The sequence below is a fragment of the Ambystoma mexicanum genome, chromosome 6q, assembly GCF_040938575.1.
Source record: "Ambystoma mexicanum isolate Mex_15411 chromosome 6q, UKY_AmexF1_1, whole genome shotgun sequence".
Classification (NCBI taxonomy): domain Eukaryota; kingdom Metazoa; phylum Chordata; class Amphibia; order Caudata; family Ambystomatidae; genus Ambystoma; species Ambystoma mexicanum.
In genome coordinates, this window is record NC_090937.1 from 36,921,180 (window position 1) to 36,942,762 (window position 21,583).

The 21,583-nt window shown below is 42.8% G+C and overlaps 1 protein-coding gene across 15 annotated transcripts in view; it reads right to left on the bottom strand.

Moving 5' to 3' along the window:
• The window catches only part of MAPK10 (mitogen-activated protein kinase 10), a 928,972-nt gene that overhangs the window by 243,191 nt on the left and 664,198 nt on the right, over positions 1 to 21,583 (bottom strand). For all 15 annotated transcript variants that reach the window (XM_069630429.1, XM_069630427.1, XM_069630418.1 and 12 more), the window contains exon 10: positions 2,672 to 2,854. In XM_069630429.1, coding sequence (XP_069486530.1) covers positions 2,672 to 2,854 — 183 coding nt within the window. The remainder of the gene's footprint in view (positions 1 to 2,671; positions 2,855 to 21,583) is intronic.

Genomic DNA, 21,583 nt, shown 5'->3' on the forward strand with positions numbered 1-21,583 from the left:
TGGGAATCTCTCTACCAGCACGAACACAGCCCAATGACCTGTTCCTGGGTGAGTAACCCCTGGGAGAGACTCTACCAAGTCTTTAGCTCACTGTCCCTTTCACAGAGAAGAAATTTCCCTGCATATCAGTCTTTGTCCTACCCAGGGGCAGTCCAGCACCGAAATACTAGACAATTCTCCTTTGAACAAGAGTACCACAGCAACCCCATACACGTGTTTCAGCCTTGTTGGGCATCATCAGTGAGGTGAAGCTGCGCGAGCAAGGGGTCCACGTCTGGATTGCCCTTTTAACTTAGGGTGAGACCCAAAGTTAATTTATGCAAAACAAGAGGGGTGTCTGGGAATCTCTCTACCAGCACAAACACAGCCCAATTGCCTGTTCTTGGGTGAGTAACACCTGGGAGAGACTCTGCCAAGTCTTTAGCTCACTGTCCCTTTCACAGAGAAGAAATGTCCCTGCATATCAGTCTTTGTCTTGCCCAGGGGCAGTCCAGCACTGAAATACTAGGCAATTCTCCTCTGAAAAAGAGTACCTATAGCAACCCCATACACGTGTTTCAGCCTTGTTGGGCATCATCAGTGAGGTGAAGCTGCGCCTCTCTAAGAACAGTGAGCAAGGGGTCCACGTCTGGATTGCCCTTTTAACTTAGGGTGAGACCCAAAGTTAATTTATACAAAACAGGAGGGGGGTCTAGGAATCTCTCTACCAGCACAAACACAGCCCAATGACCTCTTCTTGGGCGAGTAACCCCTGGGAGAGAGTCTACCAAGTCTTTAGCTCACTGTCCCTTTCACAGAGAAGACATTTCCCTGCATATCAGTCTTTGTCCTGCCCAGGGGCAGTCCAGCACCGAAATACTAGGCAATTCTCCTCTGAACAAGAGTACCACAGCAACCCCATACATGTGTTTCAGCCTTGTTGGGCATCATCAGTGAGGTGAAACTGCGCCTCTCTAAGAACAGTGAGCAAGGGGTCCATGTCTGGATTGCCCTTTTAACTTAGGATGAGACCCAAAGTTAATTTATGCAAAACAAGAGGAGGGTCTGGGAATCTCTCTATCAGCACGAACACAGCCCAATGACATATTCTTGGGTGAATAACCCCCGGGAGAGACTCTACCAAGTCTTTAGCTCACTGTCCCTTTCACAGAGAAGAAATGTCCCCGCATATCAGTCTTTGTCCTGCCCAGGGGTAGTCCAGCACCGAAATACTAGGCAATTCTCCTCTGAAAAGAGTACTAACAGCAACCCCATACACGTGTTTAAGCCTTGTTGGGCATCATCAGTGAGGTGAAGCTGCACCTCTCTAAGAACAGTGAGCAAGGGGTCCACGTCTGGATCGAAAGTCTATAACAAACACTTAACATCCCATTGTTTCTGACTCTTACTCTTGATTCCTTACAGTCCCCAATGACAAATCCAAATCTCAGGAACCGCCTGTGCTTCCTGTGGATTGGAACATGAAAATAGGTGTCCTTGAAGGTCCAGCGACACTAGCCAGTCTTGGAACTATAGACCCTGGAGAATTTCCGTCAACGTTAACTATCCTGAATGTGTCCTTCCTCGTGCACTTATTCAATATTCTGAGGTCCAGGATGGGACAGAGGCCATCCCTTTTCTTGGGAACCAGATAGTATTGGGAGTACCAGCCTGAGACCAACTCCTTGGCTGGAACCTCCTCCACCGCTCCCTTCAGCAGTTCAGCAGAAGGGATCGCATTTCTTCCAGCAGCTCCCACTCCAGTTGGCACAGTTTCTTGTGCGACGACGAAGATGAGCAGCGGTGCAATTCATTCTGAAAGTGCAATTGTTTCTTATGGCGACATCACTCGATGTTTGTCAGGCGTCGGATCCTCAGTATCATGTTCCGATGAGCGGAGGAGCGATTAGGTCGGGATTTAGACGGTGAGCTGGCGAGCGCCAGTTTCGCTCAGCGTTCCCTTACTGCTTTCTGGTTTATTGAAAGGCAGGAACGACATTGCCTGTTGTTATGCCCTACCCCAAGGCACCTCACACAAATTGTGTGCGGGTCCGTGAGGGACATTTTGGAGCTGCAGTCCTGGCAAGATTTGAACCCAGACAGTTTAAGCCCCGACATATTGATGCAGTTATTCAATGAGATCTAAATCAAGAGTATGGGGTCATAGTGCATCCTTTTAGATGATGCTGAAAGTCAAGTCCGGTCAAAGAATGGTGCGGCCATATACGAGAGAGCCGTCATCTACCATATCAAGCAGCAATACACCCCATATGAAAACAATTCTGTGCAGCTGACGGTGGATAGCTATCTATCAAGATGTGGAATCTGTGGGAGAATGTAATCCATTGAAGTATGTTTTGATGTGCCAGCATCAGGCCGATGAAATGGGAATCTGTGCACAGTGGATGCAGCATACAACTTGAAAATAATACATCAATGGATAGTTTACAAATAGAAGATACTTTGCAGACAAATTACAACTTAAATGTAATATGATATTACTATTTTAAAAGGGCACCAAGAAAGATATTGTTATGACCCTACAATCTCGTTAAGTTTTTTGTCCTTCACACATTGCTATTTTTCTATAGGATAAACAATACTTCTTGCGCTTAGAAACTGATATCTGGTATTAAGCGCATTATAAAAGAACAATTATAATTATAGTATCAAAAATCATGCTGCAACTCACCTTTGAGTTTATTGTGCTCTGAATCTGCTGGAAAGAGGGAGTCTGGAAATAGCTTGGGGAAAGTCAAACCGGCGTATTTGGGTCGATTCTCCACATAATTCCTCACGGTGGGCTGCAATTTCTTCATGAACTCTGGGCAGGGCGTTCCAAGCTGCTCAATCACCTTGTTCCATTGGTCAATATCTGGGGTCGCGGAGGAGTCAAGGAGAAACCAACGACATGTAGTGCCCACACTTTGTCTCCCAACTTTGTGCTTAATGCCTACTACCCTTGAATGCAGATGATTGACTGTTACACAAAAAGATTTCAACATTATACCTTTTATTCTCTATAACGCACTTTTGTAACAACAACGAAAAAAGAACTGATGCTGAAGCGACTTGCACATTTGGATCAGGTTAATCTTCAACAGTACGAGCATATCTTCAAAATATACCAGGCACTGAGGCAAATGTTACTGGTTTAATGGCAATGTTGTGCTTTCTTTCAAAATGGCGATGGCCAGCTGAATGCAAACATGCAGTATTGGGCATTGGTGTTTCAGAAGCAGCACGATTTCATTGTCACGTGATGACAAGAACATAACTCAAAGAACAGTTAAACTTTGATTTTACACAATTCTTGGCATGACAGACCGTGGATAAAATCTCAACTGACAGTCTTCAGAAGATATTTCATATGAAAGTGCCTGTTGTTTACCAACCAATTGTTTCATATACCAAAGCTGTGGTAATTTTGGAGGCTTACGCAATCGAACAATGCTTTGTGAAAATGACAGATATTACTCATGCAGTCACCTTCAATTAATATATATTCAACTTCAATATGTTAGGCAATTATGTGAGAATGCAGATTGATACGCAGTCAGGGCAATACCAGTAAGCATCAATACGTGTGGATATTCCTGGTTTTCCCACAAACGTGATAGAACTCTGGTTCAATTGATCTAAAGTGCATTTGAGAGGTTCCACTCTATCATCAAGCGTATCCAAAGTTAATTATTATTAAGTTTATTATTATTATTATTATTTATTATTAATGGATGCCTCCAGCCTCCTGCTCCTGCCTAATGTGGGTGTTGCAAAATGTTGCATCCTGTGAATGTGTGCAACAGGGTCAGTTGGTGCCGCCTGAAGATGTTTGAGATGATGTGCCTGGCGTGTCAGATAGCCCTATTAATCTGTAACCTGGCCACCGGACGGAGTCAACATGTAGAAGGTACCTGAGGCTCCTGAGTTTTTGTCAACAGACTTCGGAATGTTGGTGATGAGGAGGGTATGCTGAAGATTAATCGTGTTTGTGAAAGAAAAATGTAATTCCATCCCATTCAAGGGATGTTCAGGTGTGAGTGGTGTTTAACGATGTCGTTCCATTCCCACCTCTGTTGCTTTAGCTGCATGTCTTTTTAGAAGAAAGAAGTAATGTCATTCCCGAAAATTCAAGGTATGAGTTGTCATTCCAGGGAAAATACAGTTCAACTTCTAAATGATTGCAAGTGTGAGTGGTGGTTAAATATGTAATTCCATTCCAGTCCATGTGTCACTAGCTGGATGAAGGGCACAGGCCTTCAGATTGGTATAAATCCACTGCATGTGTTGCCCACGCTCATTCTATCGAATGTTGCCCTCCTCTGACTGATGTGATTCTATTCAATGTTATGCTTCACTAGCTGAGTGGGTTTTCATCTGAGGAGTAGACTAGTGTAGGTATAAACGATGTCATTGTCCTAATGTGTTACTATACTATAGATTTCATCTTGCCATGTCAGTCATCCTATGTTTTGTGTATAAACAGGGTGGTGGTGCATCCCATGAATGAATGCAGCTGGAATGTAAGTTAGGCCTGCATGGACCTTAGTGGAATGTTGAGTTTTGCATGGGTGAATATTAAGGCAATATGACTCACGTAGGGGGGCATTAACAGTTGAGTAATGCCCCCAGGGCCATAGTTAGAAGCCTGAGCAAAGTGAGGGCTTTAACGGAGCCACGGGGCTTTAATGCCATTAGTACCCCGGCACGTTGTATCGGGGTACTGATAGCAATTTTTCTCGAGTTAACAAACGGTGCTGCGACCATTTCTCGAATTGAGAAAAAAATAGCCATTGGGGAGAAGGGACTATCTGTAGTCCCTTCTCCCTTTCCATGGTGCTCACTCCGGGATGAGGCGGGGGAGAAGCAGAGGCTTCAAAGCCTTCTCGGTGAGGTATGACCTGGGCAAGGGCCAATGAGCTTGCTTGTAACAAGCTCATTAACCCTCACCGGGTACAAATATGTAATAATCAATTGGTGCCTGGGAGCTGGATGCGCTGGTGTACTCAGTGTGTCCAGCCTATGAGTTATCCTGGAGCTGAACCTGCGACCTGGCAACTTGAATAACGCAACTTTGAACAAGTACCTGAGGTGTCTGGGGTATACAGGCCTCTACAAAAATATTGCCTATTCGTAAGTAAAAGAAAAACAGGTAACTATCTAGTTTTCTTATATGTTTCACCAGTATTTAGATTTAAAATTCGCCATAATACTGTTACAAACATTTAGAAAATTATAAGATCAACGAAAGAGAAAAGGGAAAGACCTAAGACATGTGAATATTTCCCCAATTATTATATATATCCGGAAAGGCACTGTAAAGATAACACTGCAAACATTCTGTGCCAGTGGGCCGATGCTGCGTTCATGGAAAGCAAAAATGCATACATTAAATTGCATCTAGTTTCATTTATCTCTTCAATGTTGAGCTGTACCAGCACCCCAAAAATGATAAGTATGACATTAAGTGTCACAGATGTTCAAGAGTTCCTCCGTGTATGTACATGACTTTATAATGTATGTGGTAGAATAATCCATCCTTGCCCTTCTGACTGTCCATCTTCTGGAGCAAACCTCAAATAATGTATGTATGTGCACGATACAGAATTTGGGGCAGATTTACGAATGTCCACCCCCCGCTGTTCGAGTGGCGAGGGGGCCTCTGTACCATGACTGTATTCATGTCATGCTTTATAAAACTCCAAATAAATCACACACCCAGCAGCACGGCCCCTTCTGTAATACCAAATGCATACCCGGCAAATTTGCAGGTACGCTTTAAAGTTGGGCACTGCCTCAGTTGCATGGATCATGCCTTATGCAAATGAGGGAATGCCCAATAGCAGAGGATGAACCCGGAAAACTCACCTGCACTACCTCCAAGCACTGTGGGTGCACTGGGGAGAGGCATTGATCAAGAGCAACCTGCATCATGGGCAATCTGCACCCCGCCTTTACATGGAAGACACAGGAGAGAGAATTAATGTGCTGGAACTAATCAAATGAGTGTACCCATTAAACAAAATGTTTTCCAACTTCATCTTTGCGTTGATATTTTTCATAATCTACAGCACATACATATTTTGAGTTCAATGACCCATAGCAAAGGGTTCTCTCTTAATCACTTAACAACACGACTTGCAGTAAGTAACCGGGGACGGTGAAGCGGGAGGTCTCTAGGCCCAACATGTCTGGGGTTGCTTGCGGTCCTGTCCAGACGGGTGGCGATCTAGCAGCTCAGGCTGCACTACCACTATTGGGGTTGGACCAAGCCTGATTTGCCTATGGCCTATGGTCTCCCCTGTCTGTAATGGCTTGGCAGGCTGAAGACCGATGTCTGGAGGGTTGCCAAGAGCCAAGCCAGAGGATAAGATTAATTCTAAACCTTCAAGATATCACATCTTTTGTTCGCACTGATACATGAATTTCACTTGACACTTTCAATATATGAATGGCAATACAAAGTGGTGTCTAAATGCAGAACCGAATCCAAAATCCTTTAACATCATTCATCACAAGTGGCGGTTGGTGCAACCCCCCATGGTGCACTGGCGGACACTCATTCTGTTATGTTCAGTGCTGCATTTTTGTAGGGTTTTGCATGACCGAATGATTGCTGATGTCTGCAGTGACAAAAGCCAGGCAAACACCCTTTTACATTGGCATTTAATGGAGTGGTTAGGTGACTATGGCATGACAGCCCTTATAGGAAAGGCCCAAACCAGAGAGGATGTCAAGGCGAGGAATCTCAATATACACTGAAGTGTAGAAGTGGCGCAATAACCACTAACCCTCAAACAGATGAGTTTTCAGACTCTTTCTAAATCGTTGCAGATCTGAGATTTTTGTTGATATCGCTAGGCAGCCTATTCCACAATTTGCTTCCAGCCTATTCCACAATTTGCTTCCCGCCATCGTGCCAGATCTCCCAAACGCGCTGGGTTTCCGGACACAAGGAACGTGGATCGACAGACACTATTCTGATCACAGCGGTCTTGCCGAGTTGTACCAAGCTAACCCTTGTTTCATATAAGAAGGGGCCAAGCCGTACAGGAATTTGTGGCTCAATGTTAAAGTCTGAAAGTTTATTCTGGCCTGAATCAGGAGCCAATGAGGTTTCCCACATAGCGGGGTTATATGATCTCGCTGGCTGCTGTTGTAAACAATACTCACAGACATATTTTGTGGCCTTTGGAGGATATTGTTTTGATGTTTGTTTGTGCCCAGATGAAGGCTGTTACAGTAATCCAGCTTGGCGCCTATGATGGAGAGGATGTCCAAACTGGAGGCCTGCCAGGCTTCTGTCCCTTCTGCCAGCAGACAGCAGCATGGAGCTGGGGGTCTAATTCTGATGCTCTTCACATGTCTTTCTATGGGTTGTGCTGGAGGTGGGACACTGGATGGGAGGTGTCAATAAACCTTCTTCCCTGCTTCCTGCTGGATGAGGAGCGAATTGAGGGGCCAGGCGCAGCACAAGTCATCACCAAACACAGGAAAGTTGTTTTAAAAAAATGACTGTGTGGTGAGTGTTGTGTTAAAGAGTATTTGCATACATCTGAGTTGAACTCGTGTACAGAGGAGTGTGTGTGTGCATGTGTGTGTGCGTGTGTGTGTGTGGAGCTGTGGTGTTGGGAAAAACTATCGTAAGTGTGTTATTGACTGGGGAAATAAAAACTTGTATCCTAGGGCAAAGAAAATTCGAAATACTTCTTGCAGTGGCAAATATTTTCTTTTTGGGTAACACCATCACACGTGTGTGCACTGGCAAGTACTAGAATATTTGGGCAAACCATCACAAGGGTCTTCTCCATCATAGCTATCTTCCCACGTGAGTAAATACTGGCACTTTAGGGCAAAACCATCACAAGTGTGCTCTTCCAGAGGCAAATACTGGCATTTAATGGCAAAGCGATCACAAGTGTGTTTTCCCCCCGGGAAAATGTTGGCATTTATGGGCAATGCCATCATGAGTGCATTTTCCTAGGGCGCAACTACTGGTATCCTGACATTTTTGGCCAATAACATTACATGTGTTCACCCAGGCCAAATACTGAACCTTTGGGAAAATCCATCAAAAGTGTGTTCTCCCATGGGCAAATACTGATATTTTTGTGCAAAGCAAAGATATTGCATGCATGTTCTTACAAGGGCCTATATTGGAATGTATGGGGAAAGGCATCATGAGTGTCTTAGAGGGTCAAATACTGGAAATAACTGGCAAAGCCATCTCAAGTGTGTTCTTAAAGGGCCATATATAGTAGCCTTTTTGGCCAAAGCGACCACATGTTTCTTCATATAAGGGCAAACCATGCCATTTTTGGACACAGTTATCACAAGTGTGTCCTTACAGGGGCAAAAACGGAAAAATTTGGCAAGGTGATCGCTATTCTGTTCTTACAGGGGATGTACTGGCATAATTTGGCAAGTTCAAGATGAGTGTGTTCTTCCAGCGGCAGTACCAGCACTACGGGAGAAAGCAATCATGGGCGTGTACTCGCAGTGGCAGCACAGGCCTTACTCGGAAAAGCCGCCATGAGTGCGTTCTTACAGGGACACTATTGGCATCACTAGGCGATGCTGAGTGGATTCCTACAGAGGCAGTATTACTCTTATTGGGCCAGTCCATCCTGGGTGTGTTCTTACAAAGCCAACAGGAGTGGGTTTTTACCATGGAAATGCGGGCATATATCGTGGGCATGTTGGAAAATGCTTCTCTAAATGGTCAGTGACCTGGCAACTATTGGATTTTTTAGATGTTATCCTCTGAATGTAAATTGTATTGCTTTTTGCCCAATTTTTCACTGCAACATTAACAGTAATGAACATGCAACATTGTAACCTATTTTTAAAAGAAAACCTGCCAGGGGGAAACCCCAAGAACTCCCCTTTACTGTGCTTGGTCTCCCTCACCATTTGCAGTCCCTCATGATCATTAAAGGGAAATATTTAAGTCCTACATTGTAAAAATTCAACAGCCGCCACTGCTCTTCGATCCTTTCATAGCAGGGGCATACAGTTTACCACACTATCATTGTACCTTTATAGTCAATACCAAACCTCAGCATCTCAGACCAACTCCAACAAACAGAGTTGCCACTCCGGGAGGGAACTGGTACAAATCATAGGAGATCGACTCATCACAGCCATTTCCCTGCATGCTTCACTGCCCCATCCAGCCGTCTTCAACCCCACCCTTTCCCTAACCAGCAAAATGTTGTAAATAATATACCCTAATTTAGCAACACCCTTCAAAACAGCCGGGGTGAGTTGACCTTTATAAGTTGGGCGGCTACACTCCAGTAGAACTTGGCACAATGGAACTTTTCATGTATGTACTCAACAAGAAGCGATGCACTTGAATACAATGCTGCAGCAAAATTATGAGATTAGACTCTTTTGGGGTGTTGTCACGCCCAAGCCCCACATACCCCGCTCTGCTGCACAAAACACTTTTACCAGGGAATTTTGTCAATCAGACTCCTTTGGCTAATCTCCCCCACCTTTTAAACAGTACCAGAAGTAAAATAGCTATTCATCTGCAGACAATAATTCATTCGCCATAAGCGCCTTGATGCCTGAGGGTTTGTGCGCGCTATACAAATTAAATAAATTCGAACAATAATCGGAAATTAAAAGGCTGAATTTTGCTATCACAGCCCTGCTTCCTGTCTCGCTCTGTGCAGCTTACATCTGTATCTGCTGCCACCATTCACTACTCACACAAAGAATCCTTATATATGAGCAACACTCTTGCTCACTCCCCAGGCCAGGAGCTACCCCAGCCTCACAGCACTGATTTCCAAACTGATTGGCTCTCCCCTCTGAATGAGACGCACATCCAGGTGTGCCTGTAGGGAGCCGCCTAGCCTCATAGCGACACTCAGGTGCTTAAGACACTTTAGGATTTCGGCCTGCTTATCCATCTGGCCATTAAGGACAAACCCCATGCTCTTTTCTTTCAGGGTCCCGTACATTGAGCTCCACAAACTTTCAGCTTTGGGCTAGAGAAGACCAATTTCCATTAAAGGTCATCTCATGTATGAGTGAGGCAGATTAAATAATTGTTTAGTAAGTCAAAAATCAAGGGCCAGCCTATGTTATAGCTTTCTGGCTTTTAGGTTGCTGGAGATATTGAGAAAGGAATACTATATCATTTGACCTGGCCTGGTGACAGCCCTGGGGCTGATTCCCCGGATGCTCCCGATCCGTGGCGTCTACATCTCATGTGAAGAGATATTCAAAAGATATAGGTTCATATCAAACAATAAATGCTGATCAGAATCACAGTGCAAGCCCTGGCCTGGTATTTCCCCAGAATGGGGACCTTAGGAAATACTTAGTTGACTTGACTTGCATCAGTGGCATTCTCCTCTGCCAGGCAAGATTTACCTTCTAGCAAATGGTTTGCGCTATCACTCCAAGGGGCCATTTTTACTATAGACAGCCCTGCATGCAACTCAATAAAGGGGATGCTGGCAGACTAAATATGACTGTGGGGCATCATTGCTGCACTTTGGGAATGTAAACCAACCACACAATTGAAACTTAGTTTAGCAACATTTAATATATTCTGATTTTTCACACTCCAACAACTACATGCTTTATTCGAACGCTTTGGTCTGCAGGCCTTTGCAGCAGGGGTGTAATGAGCGTGTCTGTGTACGTGTTGGGGCTGCATCTGCTCACGTGCCATCTCATTATTGCACTTCACTTGCGCTAGTGGAACTGTCTGTGCGTAAGTGAAGCATACTTCTACCCCTGATGCATGTCTACGCTCCCAGGATGCCCCCCTGATCCATGTCTTTGCTCCCAGGATGCCACAGGTCCAAAGTCAAGGTTTGCTTCTGCAGAGGCAGAAGATATATGTGTGTGTGTGCTTTGCTTTGTTCCCGTTCTGTTGCTGTCTTCCTTAGAGACAGTTATGAAGGTCTGCATCACTTACTGAGGGGGAATATTTGGTCATGTCTTGTAATAGTTTACTTTCACAGGAGATCACAACAGCAACACAACCTACTGAGGTCGTGCTGAAAGAGCAGAATATAGCTTCTCTAGTAATAGTGCAAAACAACAAAGTTAAACACCAGCACACTGCAGTGGGGTAACAATTAGAGAATAACCTACGGACCTGGTGCAAACAAACAGCTTGACACTGAGTGGCAACACACAACCTGACCCAAAACACAAGACATTCTGGGCCATAATCAAAATATGTGCAGTCATTCATTCGTAAACATGTATTCGTTTTTTATTTTAACAAGTTACAAAATCCATAAGTATTACATTTCTATTGAATAATACTGAACTAAACAAACCGTTACAATGAAGTATTAAACATATTAGGGTAGTAAAAACGGTCTCTGCCTTAAAAGACCTTGTTAACAAACAACATAACGCCCATGAAACACATGTAGAATCAACCATGACTAAATAGCAATAATACAGAGTACATGGTGCAAATCCTTTAAAATTCGTTAATAGAATAGTCTGATGTCGAATGCCATTAAATATACGGCAAAAGGAAAGGCAATGAAGACAGATTTCCTGCAAGGTTAAGCGGAACGGACAAGAGTGACTCCCTGCATTGTCGCTGTGCCACTTCTGCCTCACAGTGTTTAGGGGAAGAAGGTTAAATATAAACGTAGTGATCAAACAGAAGTCCCTTAGATAAGTTGAATATGACAAATAAGGTTCCACCAACCCTTTCAATGGGAAGTCCTCTGAGGTTCATTCCAAATCCATGAACCCTCTATGCGACTCATACCATAATTTTAAGGAATTGGAATATAGCTGAAGCTGATCTGTATTTAAGGATAAAAGTCTCCCATATAACCATCAAATGCACCTTGGCTAAATCCAAGCATATGTTCTTTACCCACTGATTAGAACATCAGCTGGAAGGCCCCCACATGTCTTTTAGGATAACCAATGAAAGGGTAGCCTTTTTCTTTACATTGGCTTTTAGAAATTGTGAGATTAGTGGAATTTTGATCATATCCTCCAGATATAAGATACCCAACTGGCCGTGTGCGGCATCGTTTGGGGCCGATAAGGGAAGTCCAAAATCCTAAAAATATATTCTTCAGAATATAAAGGAGCTTTTCATTACAATAGTCAAACAATTCTGCTGCATAAGTACTAAAAGACTTCATTTAAAAATGATAAACTTTAAGGTCATATCCACCTGTTGAGATTTTAAATATGTACAATAACAGGATATACCACCTAATTGGGACATTATTACATCAGTCTTTACAATATGCTTCCCTTCCAAACTAGGAGCAGTTATAAACCCCAGGTAACTAAATTAATTAACAATTTGAATTGGTTCAAAATCTGATTTAAAAACAGTACAACTATATCAAGTAGATCCCAGGCTAAAAAGCGTTCTTAGAATTAGCCTTTAAATCTAACTTTCACATACAATGTGTACAAAACAGAAATCAGTTACTGTAGAGCCCACAAGTCAGTTCAATTAAAACTAGGTTTGCATAACATAAGGTTTGGGTGGGAGATCCCGTTAACCATTGGAGTATCTAATTTCAAATGAACAAAAAATGTATATAAACTATTAGTGTACAATCTAAATAGCAGAGGATCTAAAACCCAGCCTTGTCTTAACCGGGAGGTAACTGGAAAATCTCTTGAAAGAATACTGGCTTTAAGTAACCTGACAGTCCCACTATTTGAATTATATAGGGCCTTCAAAATATACAATACATCTTGTGGAATGTCAATTTGATTCAAAGTTGACGAGAGTCAGAAGCCTAGCTAACATCCATAAAGGCAGCGAAAATGGGAGATAATTAATAATAAGTGAGCTCCTGCCATAATTTGTATTTATAGGATCAATTATTGCTGTATTTCACGAGTGTGTGATGGATTTGGTCAATATCATTCTGTTTAATGCTTTTATAAGTAAAGAACACCAAATATGAGGGCTATACTTAAAAGTATCAATAGGGAGGCCATCTTTCCCTGGGATTTTATTGTATTTCATATTATGCATTGTTTTTTTTAACCTTGTCTGAAGTAAATAACACCGATGAGAATTAGGTAGACACTCAGTCATGTTCAATTGATCCCTTATACTAAAGTGAATTCTCAATTGGTTGATCAAAATTATTATATAAAGAGAAGTAATGTCTGACCCAGTCATTTTCAGAAACACCAGCTTCAGATTGTTTTATGTTATTGTCCGCTAAGCAATAAATTATCAGTTTCAAAAAATGTTTGGAGTTGCTTTTCAATGCAGCCTCCAGTATATCGTCCCATACCGGCTGGATCCGTTCCCTCTGCTTGACTTCCAGCTTTGATTTATAGTTTACTCTTAAGACCCTTATCAAATGCAGTTCTGTTCAGTTAATTTACCATTTAGACAATAAGTTACAGGTAAGTATACACATAAAATCACAACAGTTCTGTGATACAATGCATTAGTCATCAAAATAGGCAACACTCAATCTCACTTTCAGTTACTTCCATAACAATACAGTATATAAAATACAGCATGAAACACACGGGTCTGGCAATGAAAACACACGCAATAGTTCCAACTGCAAATACAAATTCCAAAGGTTTCAATAATGAGAGTCAGTACCATAAAAGGCAGTCCATGCCTTTAAGGCCATCGGTTTTGTAGTTTAATAATCGGTTCTGATCTTTTTGCATTATGTTTAAGTCACTAGATTTAATAGGTGCTGTCTTCTTAACCAAGCGCTATATAAAAAAGGTGCTACCATTTATACCATATCTTCATACACAAGGTCAATGCCTCTGCGATGAAGCCCACCTCAGGATTAATGAAGTGATGTCTCAAGTACAAGCTTCATCATTGTAAGCGTACTGTGCAAATTAGCAGCAAATGGATTTCATCCTCCACTGTATCTTTACAATAATAACATATGTCTGCGTTTGCAGGGTCTCATCTATGCCACCCCTGTGCTAGCAGTATCCCAATCCTAAATGTAATATACAATGGCCAAACAAATCTCGGCTTTACGTAATCCAGGTAGTTTTCATAGCCTGTGCTTATTTTAGTTTGCCAGTAGGAACTCAATAATCTGGACGTCTATATCTTAGAGAGTGCCTTTGCATCCTCAATGTCAAATACTGCTTTTTAATTGTGTTTTTCAATGCAGCATTGGACAAGTTAGGAATATCCCCAGATTCCTTGTGCTTGATCTCACGGCATAGCTTTTTCACATGTTGGCACCATGGTAGGTTTGTTTCACCCATTCCTGCGCTTTTGTAGCTTCCAGGGCATATCTGTAGTTTCGCAACTCTGGGAAGCTCCAGATCCTTGCCCAATACAACTCCAATCTCCTGTTAGGAATGATGCTAATGCTGCACAAATGTACCTCCTTGAATAGGGGGGTTGAGAGGTTGCTTGATGGGAGCCCAAGCATATTTCTATGAAATCCATGTTAATAGCAATTTGGTTTTCATGGAGACCCAAACTTCAATTCCACTCATTATCTTTCATGGCTGTAAGCAAAGAATGTGTCAAATGGCCACAGTTCTTATTGAGCCATGGGTTATTCATCTTTTTATGATAGTAAGTATTTTATATTTCTCTTGAAAGCAGGCCTTGAATACCCAATAAAACATTTACAAAAGCCAATAAAACATTCGCATTACATTGTTTTCTGCTAAGCATTGTTCAATATCCAATATATTAGTATGATAATATTGTTTTAACCATCACATTCTTATCAATAGTTTCCTATTTTAAATATTGATTTTTCATATTAAGCATTAACTCTTAAGGACGGGGGGTTGTCAAAACCTTTGATCGCAAAATCAATAAAAAACACAGAAGTAGTTAAAGCAGAATGACCACTTTCTACCCTTGGATCAATTTCAAAAGATGTCATGTTTGCCCAGTATTTCAAGGAAACACAATAGTTTGTTGTAGAAAGGCCGAGAGACATGGTAGGAAATTTGACATGGAATGTTCAGTAGAACTTCGACCATTCAGTGATCTTGACCCAAAGTCATTTACTAGGCAGAAAAAAGTAAGCATTAGCATCTGTCCTTTGTTCAACCATAAGTTGAGCTGGAATATCAAAAGTATTAGTCGTTGTTGAGGTTTTCAATCATAAAGTGACCTAGTTTAAAATGTAAATCTTCAAGGATAACCATTTGATAAGCAGAATTAAACCACAAATGGAGGTTTTAGGAGTGTTATAAACTCTGCAGTATCAAACTTAATTGGAGGTATTTAACAATTAACCAACAACATCATCAGGAAATAATTACTTTTCATACATAGCATTTGAACGTATTCGTAATCAAATATTTATCAAGGAACCAGGGTAAATTATAGGCTAGTAACACAACTAGACTGCCAGAATTACATATCCTATTATTTTTAGATGTGCCACAAAATTAAAAACATCGAAACCATCTAAATGAGGCATATCAATATCCCGAGTTTCCTGCAGGCACACAATTCCAAATGTCCTCTAGAAGGGTAGAGTGCCTTTGTTCCCCTATTTATTCCTCACTCCAGCTATGTTCCAAGAACGACACCATAATGAAGTACAATCAACAGAGTCCATTAAAGAAGGAGAGTATGGACACTTTTCATCTCTAAAATATTCCAGAGCAGGCTGAGCTCTCAAAGATGTACCAGCCCTATCAATTTGAGAAACAGATTACCAAAGTCAATAAGGATCCCCCAAAGAGGCTATAGGGGCAAAAAGATTACTTAGTGAGATCTGATACAAATCTCTCATAGGTTGAACCCTCATTTGAAAACACTTCTTTCTTTGAAGTTGAATTCTAGGGTACTATAGATATTTCCCTCTAATAGGTGAATCATTCATCACAATTGAACTTAATAAATAGTCCCTAGTTTCTGTGTAGTGAACATTAGCAACAATACAGTTGCCTTGCAGCTGTTTAAACAAAGAACTTATCCAGGCGACCCTTCTCGACATAAGGAGGTGATGACGGTTGTTGAAGCTGCTGGTAATATGTGCATTGCACCCCTGTGTAATCGCTTTAAATAATGATAGAGCATCTTCTTGGTGGGTATCCAAAAGGCGAAGGACTTGAACTAGAACCACCACATAGAGAGAAGCAGCACATGGTACATCTAATGTGTTCCCATATGAAACCTGATTCTTTAAAAGAACATCTGTACATTTAGGAGTTTTCTTTAGCATAGAGTTGGAAAGTGAATTTAGCTTAAGATTTCCAACTGCAGCTGTGTTTTTAGCCTTTTCTGGATTATCTTCAATATTTTGCTCAAACCTCTTGTGGGGTATTAGCCTATCTTTAATAAAATTCTGCTGTTGAGAAAGCCTTGTTTGACTTTTCCCAGCTATGTTTATGGTTAGACAGAGCACAGGTTGAAGGCAATTGAGAAGCCCTAGCAGCTGATTTGCTGAAGGCAGGAATTGTAGGTGAGTCACACAGTCTGCTGTCCCTCAGCAGGTGTGGGCTAGGGTACAGTGAAGTGCCCACACTATGTGGCACTCTGGGGCGATGATGTTGCCAATAATAGTGTTTTGTGATAAACCTCTCCCAATACTCTCAAGCCTCATCAACACTTTATTTAGCTGCTCAGAACTGGCCCTCAGAGCCATGTCCCTGGTGAGTGAACTTTCAGCATTTCTTTTGATTTGATTTCCTGATTGAAGCAATCTCATAAGAAAGACTAAGAAAAAGCCCAAACGAATGCAGGGTGACAGGCTATTACCAGCGGACTCTATCATAAAAGACAATCCTACAGCATAACAGGCTAGAATTAGGCCGTACAGGAGTACCTTGCTCTTTAATGCACCCTGCAGAGGTGTCATTGACTGCCTTGACCTGTCTTTGGTTACAATTAGCACAGCAGAAGGAGATTGTGCACCTTACATTATCCTCCCAGCTTCCTCCAATGCCTCCCCATCACAGTTCACACAGGGGCAGTGGGCAGACCTGCAAGTAGCAGCTCCTGCCACAGACTCTTTTCAGTTGCCTTCACTTGCACTTCATGTAGCAGAAGAAGATGATGTTGCTTACAGTGTCTGCCTGACTTCCTCCAAAACCTCCCACATCACAGCTTGCATGGAGGCCGGGGGCTGATCCAGGAAGCAGTGGCTCCTGCTGCTAACTTCCTTTATCTGCCTTTGCTATCTACGAAACCGGCTTATTGTGCCTTCTCCATCATCAAGACCTCGTTTGTAAATAATGAAGGACATTGCCAAGAAAGCCCACAAGTCCTGACTTCAAATCCCCACCCTTCGCAAAACCAAACCCTTCATCCCACAGCAGTGCCCTTGTTATCTCGCGCATCAATGGGGAAACACCCTCCTGCCCGGGCTCCCATCCGCTCAGCTAATTCTGCTAAAAGCAGTTCACCACGCTGCAGCATGCCTCATTATGGGTTCAAAGAAGTTGGACAAATCACCCCCATCCTACGCAAACTACACTGGCTTCCTCTCCAAGTGAGGAGAAATTTCAAGACTGCATGTATCATCTACAAAGCTGTCACGAGTTTCACACCAGCGCACCTGGTGGCTAAGCTCCACATATCTGGTGGCACACACTCCTTGCGCAGCAAATCAACCAATAGGCACAAATCACAACTAACCTGCAAAAAACTCTTAAAACGTGGCTTTTTCTACAATTTCTGACCTAATCCTGATTGATGCCCAGACTGACATACAGAACACAACTCCTGGTACTACACTGTTGTTAAAAGACGACAGCCCAAACTCTGGCTGCTCACACCATGTCGAGGATTCCACTGCCCTAAAGCTAGGTCTATGCTTTAACCCATAAAATAAACTATAAATAAAAATACGATGCCAAAGAAAAGTCAGGAAATATGCATTTTTAACAATATAGGCATTTGGCCACTTGCATCCTGAATGAGGACACAGGATGGGGACCATCTATGTGCTTGCGACCATATGCTTCACTGAACCTCCAAAGACCCTCTCAGAGAAGGGGAAGTGACAGACTTCTAACACTGCAGCACCATGCTGAGCAAAGCCCTCACAGATACTGGGCCTCATTATGACCCTGGCAGAATGGGTTTAATGGCGCCGTTAAAGGTGTCGGTGCCGTTAAACCCATTCCACCCTATAAAGAGATTCCCTTGCGGAACCCGCTCTGGACATCTGATCTGACCAGGCGTCCTTTGCGGGTCCCGCGAGGGGACCAGCATGCTAACAACGGGGCCATCATTAACGGGCCCGTTGGTAGCATCATCCCCATTCCCATTGAGCCCTATGGGTTTCAAATGGGTATGGGGATTAATTTTTACCAGGTCCATGGAATGGGCAATTACCAGGTCCACCAAGGTCGGCATGACCCGGTAATTGCCCATTCCATGGACCCGGTAAAATTTCATTACAGGCGGCAGCCGTGCCCTTAATAAGGACACGGCTACCGCCAGGGTCCTAATGAGGCCCTCTGACTCTAAGTATGTGGCCACAACCTGCATTTGCCAATTGACACCCACCACCAGTATGTCAAATTGTTGTAAAGGCTTCAGCGTTTTAGGATCTTTTTTTCCAGAAGAATGATTTTAATGATCATGAACTTTAATGGAGGGGAAATCTTGTGTCAATCCGCATCCTTTTGACATTTGCTGATTTGCCAGATTAAGTGGCGAGGAATAGGACACGTGGGGCCTCATTACGACCCAGGCGGAAAACCATGGTGCAAATAGCACCATGGTCCATGCCGGTAATTTACCGACTCCGCCATGGAGAAAGGGGGAATTACCACCCCATTACAAGGTTGGCAGGGCGGTAATTCCCCCTTCCTCCATGGCCGATATGGAGAAATGTGTGGCATGGACTATTAGACTTGACATCAGAGGCCCCGCATAATACAAATGCTTTTTTTTGGGACATCATCCTGTGGAAGCCACTAATTAAAAGGATGAAGCAAAGATGAATACCCACAGTAAAAATAACCTTGAGAGAAACCACCCGTTATTACTAGTGCTCTAGAGAATTTGTGGAAGAAACAATAATTTTTCAATTCTTATCTAAACCAAAATAATGTCCCGACCTGTGTCAATAAGGGTGTGCATAATGATCCCTTATAGGTTTTTACAAGCGATGGAGCCGCACCCCTCATGTTTGATAAAAACTAACAAATGAGAGAGTGACTCATCCGCTTGTTCAGTAGAATATATCCTTCTTACTTAGTCAGGTTGCTTTCCTGCATAATACCTATATCATTGTTTTTTCTTTAGAATCGTAAGCACGCAACCTATCCTCCACTATTGACTTTTCGTTATTGGGCTTGATACTTCTAAGACTTGTAATAATATTTGCTTATTTGTGAGAATACAGACCTAATTTCAAGGAACGGTGCAGGGCATTACATTGGCCCTCATTCTCCGTTTACACCATGGTGGATGGCGGATTTACCGCCCCATTCCAAGGTGAGTGGGGCGGTAAATCCCCAATCCCCATTTACCCTTCCCCATTCCCATTTTTGCCCCATAGGGCATATTGGGAGTGGGGAAGGCGCTAATTACGGCACTGTAAATTACGGTGCCGTAATTAGCGCCAAGGATGCTTAGCGCCTGGGTACTTAACGCCTGCTAAAAGCAGGCGTTAAGGGTTAACGGCGCCGATGCTGCCGTTAAACCCTTAACGCCTGGGTTGGAATGAGGGCCATTGAGTTGTATTTATTCTAGCAGGAACATGTCCAACATGACATGCTGAATGTTCACAATATGGGCCACATTTCAAGTTCGGGAGCGCAGGAAAAAATGGTGGCAACAGATGTACTGCTGCCGAATTATAATTTTGGGTGGATTTACCACCAGCGGAATTACTGCACAGTAAATCTACCGATTTTGGGAAGTAAAGGTAAATCCTACACTTTGGGCCTCATTACACGGAAGGCGGTAAGGGTTAACGGTCACTGGTAATGGTACCGGTGACCGTTAACCCTTACCGCCTTACTACCAGGTCCCTTTGCGGGTTGGTATTTTAACACCTGCTTTTTACCAGGGTGCTAATTACGGTACCGCAATTTTCAGTACCGTAATTAGCACCTTCCCCATTCCCAATATGCCCTATGGGGCAAAAATGGGAATGGGGAAGGGCAATGGGGGAAGGGGGAATTACCACCCCGCCACCCTTGAAATAGGGCGGTAATTCCCCTTTCCTGCAAGGCGGTGCCGGTATTTTACCGGCATGGACCAAGGTGCTAAAAGCACCTTGGTCCACCGCCTACCGTGTAATGAGGCCCTTTGTCTCCAAACATTAGTGGATTTACCGTGCAGTTATTCTGCTGGTGGTAAATCTGCAAAAAATCCCCCTGGACCCTAATACACTCTAACAATGGGGAATTACACCACCCCACCACCACTTTTAATCCCTTGGTAAACCCACAGCACCAAATGGCAGTAACGGTAACTGATTGTCATGGTAATTCAACTGACTTTATGATGAATTACCACCACACTCGGAATGAGGCCCAATATTCTTTGGGGTGTTAGGCTGATGGCAGATTACAAAAACTACACTTTGCAATTAATGTTTTAGAATGCCGATTTACATCACACACATCATGTCAATCATGGCCGATGAATATTTTCATTCGAGGTTTCAGCGGTTGTATTATGTCCTTTTGAGTTAACGCTGGTTTGACCTTTGTTTAATATTTTCATTCGAGATGACTAAATGTATGTTGGGGTCAGGAGGGCTTCTCCCCTAAGAACATTTTCTAAATAATAATGTGTAGAAGTGGTGCATTTTATAGCAAACATCTTGAGTAAAATGGGGTAAAAAGCCATACAATTTACATTTGAAGGTAACGCATTAAATGCCATGTCACCAACATTACACAGGAGAGTTCTCAAACATTTGTATGAGAGGCTGGCCACAATCTATGCCAGGAATGGTACAGTGTAAATAACTTGCAAGAGCCTGTGGCCACAACCTATCTATGCCAGCAATGCCCACTGTAAACCACTTGCATCAGGCTGCAGCCACAACCTGGCCATGTAGTCACAGTCACTTTAAATGACTGCCATGAAGCTACAGCCATAACCTATGCAAGTAGTAGCACTGCAAATAATTTCATAAAGCAGAAGCCGCAATGTATCTATGCCAGTAAAGGTCTACATACAGACATTACACACAAACACATCCACCACAATAAGGCTAAACTGTGCAGGTCACTGTAGAGATTACCAAGACACCAACAGCAGCCTGAAACAGAGTTGTGTGTTGGGGCCAATACTTTACAATTTATTTACGGCAGACATGAATGTAGTGTTTCAGCAAGCTAAAAACGTCCCACCAAGGAGAAATAGCGTACATATTGCGTGACTAGCCTGCGCCGATGATATCATTATTTTTTACAGGATGCAAATAGCTTTACAAAGATCGATACATTCTTTGGTAAAATATGCGGAAAACAAGGCAATGACCAATAATGAGACATTGCCGAAACTAAAACAATGCGTCTTAGTAAAAAAAAACATTGGTATTGAAAACTTCATACTTCATCTGGTGTACAAAGTATCATTGGCTAGAGTCACAGAGTAATACTATTTAGGTTTTTACATTACTGCCAATCCAAGTGTGAAGTTTCACTACGACAAGGTGTCGGAAAAAGTATGTAGAAAATGGAT